Below are 15,206 nucleotides of genomic sequence, written 5' to 3'. Positions count from 1 at the left end.
CGGCGGCGATCATGGTCGGGCGGCCATGGCCGTGCTGAGCGGCGGCCCCGCTCGGCGGCCCCATTGTTGCCGGGGCGGTGAGTCACTTAATCTCTCGCTAATTCCGCAGACTTCGCCGCGCCGCGGTTGTTTATTTGCTTTCCCTCGCCTGGGGGTGGGGGGGGTCTGATTCTTCGAGGCCCCGTTGCAGAGCGGTGCGCGTTGGGAGGCGGGGGAGCGGCGGGGCGAGGGGGGAGGATGGGCCCGAGGAAAGTTGCGGAGAGTTGGGCGAGCGGCGGGGAACGCTGCGGCTCAGCCCCCCCTCCCCCCCATCGTGAGCCCAGCCCCGCTGAGCTGAGCCGCTCTGTGCCCGCAGGACGCGAGCGGAGCGCGGGACGATGAACGCGCAGCAGCAGAGGATGGCGGCGATCGGCACCGACAAGGAGCTCAGCGACCTGCTGGACTTCAGCGCGGTACGGACCGCCGGGCACCTGGGCTTGTGCGGCGCGGCCGGGCGGGCTGTAATAGCGGCGGGGCCAGGGGCTTTACCGCGGCAAAATCGCGCTGAGCGCTGCCAGCTTAATCTGCTCGTGAGGCTTGCTTGGTTCAGCAGCCCCGTGGCACCGGTACTGGGTCTTCTCTCTTTGTGGTTTGGTTTTGTTCTTCTCCAGACCGAAAGAAAAAAGCGGAGCTGTAGTAACAGCTACTCGGGCTCGGAAAACTATAAGTGCTTTATTTATGATACTTTTGTTTTAACGGAGCTTGGGAAAGTGTTTGGTGTAGGAGCACGATAGCCAACTAACTGCCCCTCTGCGGCTGGCTATATCCGGTGGCTTGGATTGCAGAGATCAGTAAGAAATGTGCTTTGAGCGGTCAGGTGTAAGCCGTGTGGCTGCTGGAAGCTGTCACAGTAGCATTAGGCCTTCTTACTTTTTCGTTTTAAGTCAGTGTTCCTGTACTGCAGAGTTCTTACGGCACTCACAAGCTGCCAGGAGCATTTTAACTTACTGAGATTGTAGCTCTAAACGAGCAGCCTACTCTCTGTTTATCTTCTGGCAGAAATATTAATCAAATAATTGTTTCCTATTAGCTTTCTCTTAAGTGTATGGACCAAGCTGGTAACTTAGCTCAGGGTTTCAAAGCCAGCTTATGCACCTCTTCTTCTTTTGCAGATGTTTTCCCCACCTGTTAACAGTGGGAAGACCAGGCCAACCACGCTGGGCAGCAGCCAGTTTGGAGGATCAGGTAGGATGCATCTGAGATCCACAACATTCATGTCGTCAGGGCTCAGTGTTTCTAGCTCAGTCCTCACATGCTTGAGTGGTTATCTTTCATTGTATGTATTCTCATAATTCTCTCGAATGGATTAGAGGTGCCACATTGGTATTGGCTTTGTTACAGTTTGGAACAAAATGTATTACCACGGCTTTGCCCCGTGCCTTCACCTGCCCATCCCAGTGGGGTGAGGCGTTGGGTACTTACGGTGGTGCTGAGGCACGGGGGGTGTCCATCGATCTGACACATCAGAAACGAAAGCCTTCTGTGTCTGATTTTATCAAACTTAGCCGGGCAATAAGTATTTGAAGTGAAATTTCAAGTAACAAAATACTCCTGACTCAAGAATCTATTTTAGAATTCAAGGGAAATGTATGAGGTGGTGACTAACTTCTTAACAAAGAGCAAAACAAAAACAACCAAAGGAAACCCCATCCAACGCTTCCCCCGGCTCAAACCCTGGAATTTTAGAAATAACTGCCAAGATGTCACCGGTTAAAGAGTCTGAATTAGATCTGATTTATTTCACTGTATTATTTTAGCTGGCACAAGTACAAACCCTCAATGCTCATGGCGTTAGATGTATACTTTAACAACATAGAAAGTAGCAAATATCTTTTCCTGTCCCCTTCTGCTCTCTCCCTTGAGAGCTGGGTTCAGTGCGAGATACAAGCTACATGGTACTAGGAAACTGTCCAAATTTGGACAGATAGTTATCTCATGTCAAACCTTTCGCTGTGCATCGTGAAAATGAATAATGGTAATGACATGTTGCAGTATTTTGTTGCCTGCTGTTTTCATTGAAGTACACTTGATGCCTACTTTCATAAAGTTTCAAGCTGAGCCTGTAACACAACATAAATGTAATTTTTTTTAAAAAGATGCTTTGTATGACACCGTTCTTGGACAGGGCTTAGTTATTAATGCTTCCAAAACAGAATCTAAAGAAGTAACTTGCTGAGGTGGCTTGGTGGGTCTTGTTGTTTTGGTTTTTATCTTTTCTACTAGAGAAATTTTTGTGACTACGAGGAGGTGATTATCTGTGGTTTTTGTTAAGGTTAATGAAAACAAATGTTTAGAATGCCAGTAGAGGAGCAAAGCGGCTGATGGAAGTTGTGCAGTGCCATTGGCTGTTTACTTAATGCATTGTCAGAGCTCTTGCTCTGGGAGTCCAAATGTTACCTTGAATTTTAGTGACGTGAGAATTTTCATTATTAAAAACATTTTAAAACTTCGGAGACTCTTGAGAGACCATCTCCCACATTTAATTAATATAAGTATGCAGTAATGTTTGAAGAAGTATTTTACTTTCATTTCCTAAAATACGTAAGTAGTTTCCACTTGATCTTTACAAGTTAAATTATTGGCAGTAGTGAGATGGCAATTCCAAATGCAACGTAGTCTTTTTTCTTTTTCATACAAATACACAAGGTGGTTGTTTGTCAAGTATATTTTAAAGGAGGTCCAGACAGCTAAGATTTATTGTGAGATGCACAATCTGAAGATTCCCCAACCCTCCCTCCTTCTATGCCTTGTTTTTCTTGAACAGGTAGAATAACTTACTGTTGAATAATGAAGTTTTAGTTTAGGTCTTGGAGCGGTCTTAGTTACTGTGGTTTGCCCTCTTTGTAGGTAGTACTTGCTCTGCTCCTTGTGGCTGGCTTAGGAAAAAAATAATTCCTAAATACTGAGTTTTTTGGGGGAAAACTGTGTTACTGACTCCTTGAATTTCTTTACTGATACGGTGTATCATCACATAGATAGGATCACCAGCAATACAGTGCAGCTGTCTAGCAATCTGCAGCCTCTACTGAATTCCCCTTGGCAAAGATAATGTTACACAGCTAAGAGTTTTAATTCAAAACATTTCTAGTTGTAGAGATTTACTAGTTTATGGAACTATATGCTTTAATTCTTGTAATGTTACAGCAACCAAAGCCTTGACCTATGGGGGTTCCTCTGTAGGAGTGACAAGGGGCAAACAACTTCTGTGTGAGCTGTGTTCTGAGTCAGTGTTACAGGGAGACCTTGAGGAGCTCGCTGACTGAGTACAGGCATTTCTAGCACTGATTTAATTGTCATCTCAGTTTAAGTTCGAGTGTTCTGTAGCTTGTAGACTGTTTAATACTTTCTTTTCACATGTTTCTCTTAAAAAATTTGTTTCTTGTAGTGGGAAAAAAAAAGTATTTCTTAAAACTCTCTCCTTAACAAAGTGTACCATGTGCACAAGTTTCTTTGAATACCGAATGGTGCTGCCTCTTACACAGACTTCCTGTGATTTTGATGATAGTGAGAGCTGTGCAGCTCGCTTTGCTGTCTTACCCATTAAACACCATTTTTTGATGGTTGTTATTTTTTTTTTCCTGGAGTCTTTGCAAGCATACTAAAGGAAAATGTTTTCTTAGTTGGAGCAAGACTCGCTCTCTGATTTGTAACTGTAGAGTTCCCTTTTTTCCTCATTTAAACTTCATAAAAAATGATTTAAAAAATGCCCAGAAATGCCCCCTCATCTGTCAGTGCTTTGAGGGGCAGCTTAATGACTCTCATCAAGTGGGTGAAAATCAATTGGCCCCCAGTTTAAAAGGACATACTAGTTACTGTTCAGGAACAGTTAAGTTCTGCTTGGTTTTAAGGTGAGGCTTTGCAGAGAGGCTTTACAGAGCCTGGGAATACCAAGGTGTATGTTATTATTTCTGCAGAAAGAGGCTTGATTTGGTATTTTTTTTGTGTTTGTGCTAAAATGTGTAATTGGATTGCTTAACAAAAACAGCTAGTATGGCTGATTGCTGATTTCTGCAATTTATAAGAAAGCGCTGCAGAGGATTAATTTGTGATCACTGTTTTGACTAAAAGCTAGCTCAAGTCTTCAGGAATGTCTGGTGTCGGGGGAAGCTTGCTGCTGGTCAATCAGTTATGAATGAAAGCTGCAGATGAAATAAGTGAGCTAATCTGATGCATCATAGTATCTTATGACAGTAAGTCATGTAAGCTGCTGATAAAGTCAAATAACTTGGTCAGACTTGTGGTGAAAATAAACATATTGGAAAAGCAACCTGATATGTAGGTCTGAGTTAAGCCACAAAATATTTCTTGTCACTGCTGTTATAATATCCTCTTGTTTAAAGCAGAACTTGCTATTTCTTCCTCCTCCAAAACCAACTTGGGAAGATAAGGCGGTTTCTGTCTTAGATATTATAAAAGTAGAAGGCAAAGATGAGAGAGATTCTCTGTCAGGCTTCTACATTAATTAATCAGACTTGTAGATTTTATTTCAAATGAAATGTTTCCATGTTGCTGCTGTGATAAGTAGCAGTGCTTATAATTTACAGTGAAATCTTGCTTTATTTTCTTTCTATCAAAACCAAAAACTGTATGTCAGTGCAAACCTGGGTGATTAACCATTTGCCTTTTATTTGTAATGATCTTAATTGAAGTCTGGTTAGAATATTTAGATGCCTGCCAAAGGCAGTAATGCTGCAGTCTTCCGATGCTTACCGACAGGCCTGATTTATATTTCAGTTTTTCCAGTGATGAATTTTTTTTTTTTAAATCTCAGGTGTGGTACCCTAAAATAAAACTTATTTTACTACTTCTGCAGAGAACTTCGTAGATGCTAAGGAATAATACACCTGAGACAGTATTATCCGTGGCCTACAGTCTTAAATTCATGTAGCTTACTCATTCTACTGATGGCGTTATTTTTGTGCATAGTCATATGCATGCATGTGAAGTCAGTCAAAAAAAACTAAAGTAAGATAGTATGGATATGTAACAGGAAACCAAGACATAAGAGTTGAAGTAAGAGGAACAGGTCCAGAGCTGAATAGTTAAAATACTGTGCTTCTGATGCCTGTAAAATTCTTTTGAAGTACTTGAAAAATGAGTGCACGTGGCTGGCTTGGGCACCAGTCTTGGGTGCACTTGGGCATTGCTCATACTACTCTTTCATGCAGAAGGCCCTTCAGAAGGCATCTGTTTGGATAGCTGCTCCTATCAGTTTTGTCTTCTTATTTGCAAATTCAAGAGGTTGCCCTTTCCACTACTGTCTACTAATCTACCCATTAAGTAAGGAACGTGTTGGGATAGTCCACTAATTACTGACTTTTTGCAAAGACTTAAGTTGATAACCAGCCATTAATGTGAGTGTCTCTAAATTAGGGCCCTGTATCTTGAGAGTGGACTCGATAGCAGTTCTGATTTAGCAGGTCTGTCACATTACCGAACGAAAGTTTCAGAATGAGTGAAATTTGACTTGATTACTGTTTGTCACTTCTGTAAACAGTTATTTTGTTTTTAGTATTGCATCAGCATTTCCTTCCTGAAAAACAAACTAAACCAAAACCGTAAGAGTTATCTCAGTGAGCAGTGTTTTAAATGCTGCGTTCATTAATCTGCAGCAAGCGTTGAAGAGAACAGGCACTTGTAGTAGCGATGATCAAATGGCAGTCAAGAGAAAACTGCAGAAATATTTGTCTGTGTGTGAAAATTAGTGCTCTAGCCTTTCAAGATATAGTATTTGCTTTTATCAGAACATGAATTCATAATAAGAATCAGTTTTCTGATATCATTCTGGTGCATGATTTATTTCTGGTACAGTCTTATTTGAGGTATAGGAAATCCCCAGTGCCTGCTCCTAATTCTTGAACAAAGGTGCTGATGAGAGATCTCATGTAGGCATGTAGTCCTGCAATCATAGATGTGTTAGACCATGACATTTTCCTATTCAGAAAGATCAAGTGGAAGGCCTACAGTTGAGGAACTTGATCTGTATTTCTGTTTTTATCCTTAAAAAAAAAAAAAAAAAAAAGTGTTGTGACCTTATATATTTTTGTTTGTTAATCAAAAGAAGATAAGCTTCCTTTATGTTATATGCTGGAAATCTAGGGTGGCTTACTGAGGTACATGCTAGATTGAGCATTATTTTCAATACCTCCTCTGTCCACTGGCTCCATGAAAAGCAGTCCAGCAGATATGGTAACCTGGTAGTTTCTTCTTGGGTGTGAGGAGCGCTAAGTTCCCTCCTTTCTGAGGAGCCTGCTGAGAGTTCTGAGAGCCTCATGTTTGAAAGGAGAAAGGTGTCCATAGCTTCATTCCCCTCTCGTTGTCTATAGGGGACCCCCACAGATCACTCTTTAAATGGTCTAAGTGCAAGTTTAACGAGTGTTTTGGGCTGGATCCCTGGTATACTGCATTTAGTAACTTGGAAGTGATACAGTGCTAATAAATACATGTCTGCAGCTTGCCTGCTAGCAGTTTCCATCTCACTATTGCACTTCCTCTTCTTCCTCTATTTCCTTTATTTTGGAAAGACAATTTCTCAGAGTCTTTTTCCCTGAACTCTCCTTGAAAGCACAAAGCGGCTGAAGAGCTGCTTCCACATTCCTGTTGAATATCAATTGGTCAGAAAGTCCTCGCTGTCTTCCAGATAGCTAAGCTTAGATTTTAAGTGGCATTTGGCCTCCTGTAGCATTCTGTGTAGGGAGATACTTGAGCTCCTTAATAAGGGACGTTAACTTGAAGAAAACATTATTTCGGAAAGTTAAGTCGGTATTTCCAGCAATTAGTTTTCCCTGGGTAGGGAGCAGTGATGTGACTACCATGTGAGCAAGTGTAGCATTTAACCTCAGGTACCTGTATGAACATTCTTGTGTCTCAACACGAGGAAGATGCCTGCACTGTTATGTATGGGTGCCTTCAGAATGTGTGGTCTCGCAGCAGCACTTTGCCCTTTGCTGATGTGGAACTAGCCAGTCTGGGGACTTCTTCCCACAGCCCAACCAGTACCTCTGTGGCCAAATCTTAAAGACCTAGTGTAAGTGGGGAGGAGTATCCAGATGGTTTGGAGAGCTGTCTTCGTGGTGTGGTGGAAGGAATGTGATTTGAAATTGCAAGTTCTATTTTTGGATTTACCCAGGCAGCAGTGTTGGTATAAATGTAAACATGAAGACAAAAGATTTGAGTGAAGTGGAAGAGGAAACCTGAAAAGGGACTGAGGAAAAATTGCATGTTACTTGAGGAATTCCTTTAAATAAAGAGAAATGTGGATGACATTCCTTCGTGTCTGTGTGTTCTGTAATTGCAGTTGAACTGGTACGCAGTCCCTTGGCTACCGAGGAACTTTCAATATGCATGTAGCTTTTGCTAAAGGTTTTCTGTTTGTTAGTGTGGTGTGGTTTGTGGGATTGTTTGACAGGGAATTTCGTGTTCAAGATTTGTCATTCATTCATGAGATGACCAAGTTCCCCTTCCCCCTAGCTTCATTCCAGCTGTCACAGGGGACTTAGCCCCTTAGTAATTCTGCTATCAAATCAGCATGACAGCTGTTTGTCTTGGATCTATTTGATCCATAGCTGAGACTGTAGATACCATTACATTAATTTAGTGGATGTACTATATGCAATACTCTAAACTTTGAAACAGGAACTTTTTTTTTTAATTCGCAAAAGTGTAGTGTAAATTTTCTTAGTTGAAAGTTGCATATATTGATTTATGAGCAGAGAGACCTTTAAGGCATTAATATAATAACCTAGCACTCAGTCTCCGCAAGCTTCAAGCTTACTATTATAAAAATTGAAAGATGTGCCTGAATTTTAGTAGTTTCTTAGATCTGAGTTCTCTGGACTACGAAAATACTTTTTTGGTACTATAATTTTGAAGGATCATGTTGTTTGGGATGAGAATTGAATATCTTTTGAAGCTTTGTAAGATTTCTTAAATTACCTGTGGAGCCTGATGTGACCTGTGTGACATAGAAAAATAAGCCTCCTGCCTTAAATTTCGTTCAAAATAAGTATTAGGTTCTTACATTTGAGAATTCAACTTTGAGAAATAATTTTATTGAATAGAGTATGTTCTCTAAAAAGCTTTGTTTGTGGAGGCATTGTCAATTTAATGTAGTGTTACTACGCCAGAAGTACTTTTTTACACTTCTGAAGAAGTCTGTAGCAAAATTAGATGAGTCCTGTATGTTGTCCTGTGGAGTCACTAAATTTAAATAGGAAATAAAGAAGAAAAGGTACTGTGGATGAAGTATTTGATTAAGGTTGTTACTGAGTACTCTTAATTATTATTAAATTGTATGTATGCCTGAATCACTATTTTTGATAATCAAGCATTGGAAGAAAAGACAAGTGAACTATTATTACTCTATGGATAGGAATATTATTACTCTATGGATATGGAAATGTAATCTAAAATCTTGTTTTTATCTTAAGACGTAATGACTTTTAAAAATATTTCTTTCTTGAAATGGGAGTCCAGAAGTAAATTCCCCGTTTTAATGAATGCTTCAACCTGGTGATTTCGAAGTAGTTGTTGACTTTTTGAAATGCTGCAATCCATTATTTACTGATGGTGGTTGGGAGAAGGTTTTTTTTTTTCTATTATGTGTCTGAGATGAGATAATGATAATTTTTTTTAATGTATTGAATGAAAGCCTTGTTTATTTTTTCATTTGTAAAACAAAGCTGTGTTTGTAAACAACATTCAAAAACATAAAGGACATACTTTTTTGGTGAAGATGTTAACTGAATACCAAGAATGATCAGAAAGAGCAGCTCTTGTTATATTTAATAATGTCTCACTGTTTTCGGAGGATAATCAGGCTAAAATCACCCAGCCAATCCTTAGGACTTTGTTGGATTCTTCTTTTTCTGGAAAGAAGGAGCTGAAATTCCTGTAAATACAAGTGTCCTTGTTTTTACCAGCGTAATACATGAAAATAATGTTGATCAGATCAAAATGATTTGCTGGTGTTTTACAGAAGTACTTGGAGGAGAAAGAGACTTGATTAGAAGGGTTTACTTTACAGTTAATAGGGTGATACACTCTAGTAATGCTGGTAGAAACACGAAGTAAATTTTGTCTTGGTGGGGAGGTGGGATTTATACTGCAGTAGCAGTGCTATGGGAAACTTTAGAAACTGTTCAAACTATAGAATTATATTTAAAAAGGAAGGTAAGAAGTGCACAAGACTCTGGTCTTAGACAAAATTTGTTTTTTTAAGTGGAATGTAGTAGAGGGTTCTAGTAGTAATACAGTGAACTTGCTTTCACTGTTTTACTTTCCTTTGGGAAAAGCTGTGGGAAACGTTTCATTCCTGTTTTGCCTCTGCTGCTGAGGAGGTTGAAGCAGTGATGATATACAGAAATGTGTTCTGAGCCTTATGTTTTGTGAGAATTGTATTTTACTATTTTCCTTCCTTTTTAAATATGAAGATAGATGGCAGAAGTAGCTGGTAAGGGAACACAGCTAGTAGAAGAAACCCCAGATTTGATCATTTCTAGTTGCATATGTTTTGTGGGTGAAATGCTGATGAATATCACCGTGTGTGTGTTCAGTGTGTGATGTATGTAATGCAGCATAAACGGAAGCTTACACTTAACTTGATAAAAAGAGCTTGGTCTGTAACGTTGCCAAGTGTCTGTTTTTATTCAGTTTAGGCCATGACCAAAATATATTGTTAATTTAAATGTAAATATCATTGTCCTTGCATTTTAATCCTTCCATCTTACTCCGTGTTCAGGTTTTACAGTCTTCATTGCACTGAGTGCTTCCAGTGCTTACCTAAAATGACAAGTGCATGCAGATTGGTGGTGCCTGTGTGTTCTACTTCCATTTTTAACATCTGTGTGAAAGCACAAAATAACTGTTCTTCTACTTGTATGAGGCAAGTAGAATGGAAGCAGACAGAAGATCTAGCCAAACATAAACCTTGGTGTGATTTGTACCTGTTAGCATATTATGTGTAAGGAAAATGTAGATAAATTAATTTTAAATAACGTTGCTTTACTACCTTAGTTTCATCTAGTTCTGTTGGAAAACACGATTAAGCCTAAAACAGATAAATCCAGGATGAAACAACTGAATTTCACATTCGAGGGGTGTCTTGTAACCAAGTGTCTCCTGAATTTTCTACTTTGTCACTTTAGTGTTAGGAGGTTGCAGCAAAAGTAGGCTTGAGAGAAGTCTGAAGTATTTTTAATTTTCTGTGGGAGAATGGGATCCGCTGTTTATATTCATATTCCCCGTTTTGTTCGAGTGCAAGATGCTATTGGCTATTGTGGCTACTCTGTGAAATGATGGAAGCAGACAGCTTTGCTCGCTGGACATCTCCTGTGTTGCGATGTTTTGATGATTTTCAGTGTGACACCTATACCTGTTCCAGTTTCTTCCGGCAGCAGCTTCGTGAGTCATAATCCTTGCAAAAGAACACAGCTTAAAATAATCACTGATTGTTTCTTTGCAATTCTATTCACTGCCCACTGTAAATAAACAAGAGCAGGAATGACAATATCATTTAATCCTTTAATGTTTGCTCTTGACGTGCAAAACATTTTCTTGTAATAGAGAAGTAATCCATAAGGAGGGTAGCTGCTCTTTCATCTTCCTGAATGCTAAATGAGGCTCAGGCTTTTATGGAAAGAGGGCAATTTAATGAAGATGACCGAGTTTTGGAGTAATGGAAAGCTTTTGTGTATTTCTGTAAATGATGCATGGTGCTTATTGCAGCAGAGTTCCGGTGGCTGCGTTCTGTAGTGTGGCTTTGTGAGATTAGCGTTCGTGATGCTTAGATGCCAGGATGATCGAGTGGTGTGATAAATCAAGAGTTGTCTCCTTTAGTTTGATTTATAAAATAAATGCACTTTATGTGTATAAATGTGTGTTATGTCTGAAATGCATTCTCTGGTGTAAGGTTTTTATTTTAGTGTTATTTACTTTGACTTTTTATTTGGTAACCTTGAGATTGTGCCTGATACTGTGTTCACTGTCCTCACCAGAGGATAGTGGTAAGAGCACAAAAGAAGGAACAATAACTTTGTCAATATCACTTGTTTGTGGCAGGAATGTCCAAATCAGATATTTTTCTTAGAAGTGCTTGTAAGATGATGAATTTAAAAAAAAAAAAAAAAAAGGCACAGAAAAAACCCCCCACCACTGTCTTTTTCTCCCTTTTAGCTGTTATTTCATTTAGTTGGAAATGCTTCTTAATAACCTATACTACTACTTTTTTAGTAAAGCAAACTAGATAAGACCTGACATTTCAAAAGGAAGTAGGGAGAGGCTCTAAAGGATGTGAGACCTTACTCCTTCCAGAACATATTCTGCCAAGTGTCTTTTAGGCCTTCATAAATCAAGAAAAGGGACTTGAAAGTCAATTTCTATAAAATGGGAAGTAGTCAACTTTTGTAGAAGTTAACTTAATCTTTTTTTCTCCCAACAAAATTTAAGGAAAGTTGTGATTCTTTACAGGAAAAAGCTAATATTCTTCATTATGAACACTGTGTTACACAACCAGAAGTGATCTTAAGGATTGCTTGACTCTTCTAGGGTGGGCATGAGTGTGAAGAATGTGGTCATATTGTTATGCTTCTCACTCTATTACAGAAAGGTATCTGTCCATCTAGGATGAGTGAGCTTAGGTGAGCAACAGCGTGCTGGTTTTAGTCTGCTTTACGAAAACTATCTGTAGTAAAAGTACAGAAATGGATATGTAACTTATGTTTTTATTGTATCCTTTTTAATGTCTTGAGTAACTGTATAGTTCCTATGTAGTAGTATACAAACTCCTACAGATACTGGAGCAATATAGTCTACCTGCTTAAAAGAAAATGTTATTTACATAAATTTCAATATGTGTTGAGGCTGTACGTGCATGAATTCATTTCAGGGTAGGTCATGAACAATTCTAAGAAATGATATCTTTAAGAATGATACAGTAGAACCAGAATTTATATATGTGTATGTCCTTTAGATGGATTAAATCTGCTTCTGTTTTCAAGATACGTGTGGAGTACTGAACAACAGCTTCAGTCATCTGCTCATTTGCTATGCACCAAGTTTGCCGTGGTCCTTTATCTTGTTAGCAGAAATTGGGAGTGCAGAGGCGGTGAAGGCCTGGCTATGGAAGATGTTGTGGAACATGGTTTATATTTAATAATGGTTGTATTCCTTTTGACCTTTTGGTAGCCTATATTTGTTTTACCAAGCAAATAGCATTTTTTTTCCTAGATACAGCTGTTTATTTTTAGGGAATGTAAGTGCCCTGTGAAGTACCATCTAAAAAAGCACTGTTTATACCTTCCACTTCTGCAAGTGAAAATTGGTATGTACATGATAATGTGACTTGTGTTGCAGTGACGAATCGGCCAGAGTTTGGACCTCGCTCATGTGTGTGTCATAGGTTGTGTCTGACTCGGGACTGAAGAACATGCTGTTGCCATAGCAATGCAAGTCGTTTTGAAGGCAGAATTCTTGGCAGCGCTGTTGCATCTCCTGCAGTGCTTGGTGTGTTGGTCTGGAGGTATCTGGTCCGTTTCAGCACATAACTGGTGGAAAGAGCAGCAAGAATAGAATTTCCTTTGTCATAACCAATTGTTGGCTAAACCCTTGTTCACTAAGCTACAGCTTTTAAAACTTTGTGCTGTGAGCAATTCTTATACATAGTGTTCTTAGCTTGAACGCTATGTGTAGTGAGTGTATATAGATTGAGATCCCTCAACAACTAACTGATGTTTGTTGCATAAGTATTATTCTATGACTTTCACAGTTCCCTACAGCGTTTGTCCTTGGCAGTACCTGGTTTTCAGAGTTTTTCCTCTGTGGTTTCAGTTACTGATAAGTGGTTGTGAAAATCTGTTTCTTGACTTACAATGCCTTCCAACTTGCTGTTTTCCAAGTGAAATGGTTGCCTTGCTCCCATCTGATTTATATTGTCAGACACCAAATGTGGCTCTTTTGGAAATGCGTGGTTCTGTGCTCACTTGGAAAATGCACCTTACACAGGATTCCTTTTTTCATGGGTGGATCTTTGTGTGTAAGTATCTCCTTGGACTGTGGTAATGCTGTGGGATTAAGAGAAGGGGACTCATTTTGGAGCTCAGAGGCAACTTGCATAGTGTAGGTATTCTAGGCAGCAGTGACATCAATTTCTACACGTTATTGGGAGTTGAGTGTTTCCTGGAGACTTAAACAACTTTTTCACCTTTTCTTTAGGTTCTTTGGTGTAAGAAATGTTTGGCACTTCTAAATAAGAAACAAAATTGTGATAAACACTCTGCAGTGTACTTTTTCATGTGAACTGGAATTTCATGTGTTTGAGTTCACTTGTTACTGAAAGAACCGCTAGAATTGAAAAATTTTGGTTACCCATGTAGCTTGCTCCAGCCTTCCTTTTTTTTAATAATGTAAGCTGGTCTTTAGCTTCATCACTTTCCCTGAAATAGTAGACATAGATAAGACTCAAGCAAGCATCTCGCTTTTTTTCTTTCCAAGTAAAATGTAGAATGAAATAATTAATGCTTGTGCTTGAAAAGAACTTTATGCCTGCTGTAGCAGATGTGTACGTGCCATACTTATGATCTTTAGCTTGCTTTTTGTTTTTAATTCTTGCCCTCCTGCCCCTTTCTCAGAGTAGGAAAGAAGCACAGCTCATTTGGCTTGGCCTCAGGAAGTGTTCCAGAGTTGCTGCTCTAAGCAGTTTAGACATAGCTTGCTTCTTCGGGCTTCTGCATGTGTTGGCATAACATGGATAGGCAAGTGGTGGAGGAAGTGACCTTGGCAGGCTGACCAGATACTGTTCCAGCGACAGGTCGGTATTGATTATGCTGAGAATGCGAACCAAGGGAATTAGTCTCTGCAAGGTACCTGTTTATTTCGTTTTCCCATTTTAAGCAAATTTAATGCTGCATCAGCAGACATGTACTGCAGCTCTCTAGCGATCCATGGGAACAAACGTGACATTAATAACCCAAGCTTCCTCCACTATCACCAGTTTGTCTGAAGTCACCTTTGGGGACAATTCTTACACATCTCCAACAGAAGTTCTGTTTGAGTGTGCTCTTAGGCTCCGAGTCAGTTGACGCTACTTGAGTAGGTAGTGTTCCCAGTATAGTGATAGTAGGTTCACTGAAATGCTCTGAGATAAATGTATTTCGTTCTGAATATGTAAGTATGTATTACTGTTAGTCTTATTTCATCAGGCTTAGTGAAGAGTATGTTTAAAAAGTTCAGTATGAAAAGTTAAGTTATCTGTCTCTTGAAATTCTAATTTGGAAAGGGCTTTATACTTGGCTGACTGATTCTAAAAGCAGATGAGCAGCTCATGTAATCCATGTAGAAAGCTTCTGTCTTAAGATATTCAATACTTTTCAATATCCTCTAGTTATGTTTCCAGCTGTACTGTTTTATCAGACCAGTTGAAATACAGGAGTGTGGAGTACTAAAGTTATGAACTAAATGCAAGTTTCTAAAAAAGTGAATGTTTTTTATTGTCTTAATTAATTTTTTCATGAAAATTAGTATCTAGAAACTTCTAGCAAATTCCTTGGAAATAATATTACCAAATATTATTGCTGTTGTCTTTGTCATTTAAATAAGCTAAAGCAGACATGACAATCTCCATATAAATGATTTGCTAAGATTGTAATATTAAATAATGAGAAGAGAATAATCTTGAGTTTTAAAAGACTGTAGCTTTCATGGAAGTGGTAGACTTGGTATGATAGATTAATTGGAATAATTTCAAATCACTTAAGCGATGCTAATGTAACTTGAATGTGTTTTCAGTGTTAATTTACACTCCTTCCTTTTTTATGTAATCTCTATGGCTTTGCTTTTTTAATTCAATTTTTTACTTACGTTGACAAAGTTTTGGGGGTTTTTCTTGTTCGTTTTAGTTCTTACTGTATCTACTATGTGTCCCTTTTAAATGTAAGTTCTGTTCTTCAAAAATGCGGAAATGCAAATTGCAGTGCAGGACTCGTACCACCATTCTGAAAGAAAGGGACTCTTGTTTCTTCAGCACTGTTTCGGCACACCTTTGCAAATTACATATGCTTCTAATTTCTGTGAATTTCACTTGAAGCTGGTCTAAGAAAGAAAGCACGGCAAAATACATTTGCCCGACTTTCTTTACAGAAGAAAATTCCTAGCCTAGAACGGTTTCCTGATAC

At 39.1% G+C, this 15,206-nt stretch overlaps 1 protein-coding gene across 5 annotated transcripts in view; it reads left to right on the top strand.

Moving 5' to 3' along the window:
• The window catches only part of TCF12 (transcription factor 12), a 157,941-nt gene that overhangs the window by 923 nt on the left and 141,812 nt on the right, over positions 1 to 15,206 (top strand). For all 5 annotated transcript variants that reach the window (XM_021406842.1, XM_021406840.1, XM_021406844.1 and 2 more), the window contains exons 2-3: positions 356 to 452; positions 1,152 to 1,224. In XM_021406842.1, the coding sequence (XP_021262517.1) occupies positions 378 to 452; positions 1,152 to 1,224 (148 nt within the window). In that variant the 5' untranslated portion in view covers positions 356 to 377. The remainder of the gene's footprint in view (positions 1 to 355; positions 453 to 1,151; positions 1,225 to 15,206) is intronic.

This window comes from Numida meleagris, chromosome 9, assembly GCF_002078875.1.
Source record: "Numida meleagris isolate 19003 breed g44 Domestic line chromosome 9, NumMel1.0, whole genome shotgun sequence".
In the NCBI taxonomy this organism is placed as follows: domain Eukaryota; kingdom Metazoa; phylum Chordata; class Aves; order Galliformes; family Numididae; genus Numida; species Numida meleagris.
Note: the sequence above shows the minus strand (reverse complement) of the source record. Positions and strands in the feature narration are given on the sequence as shown.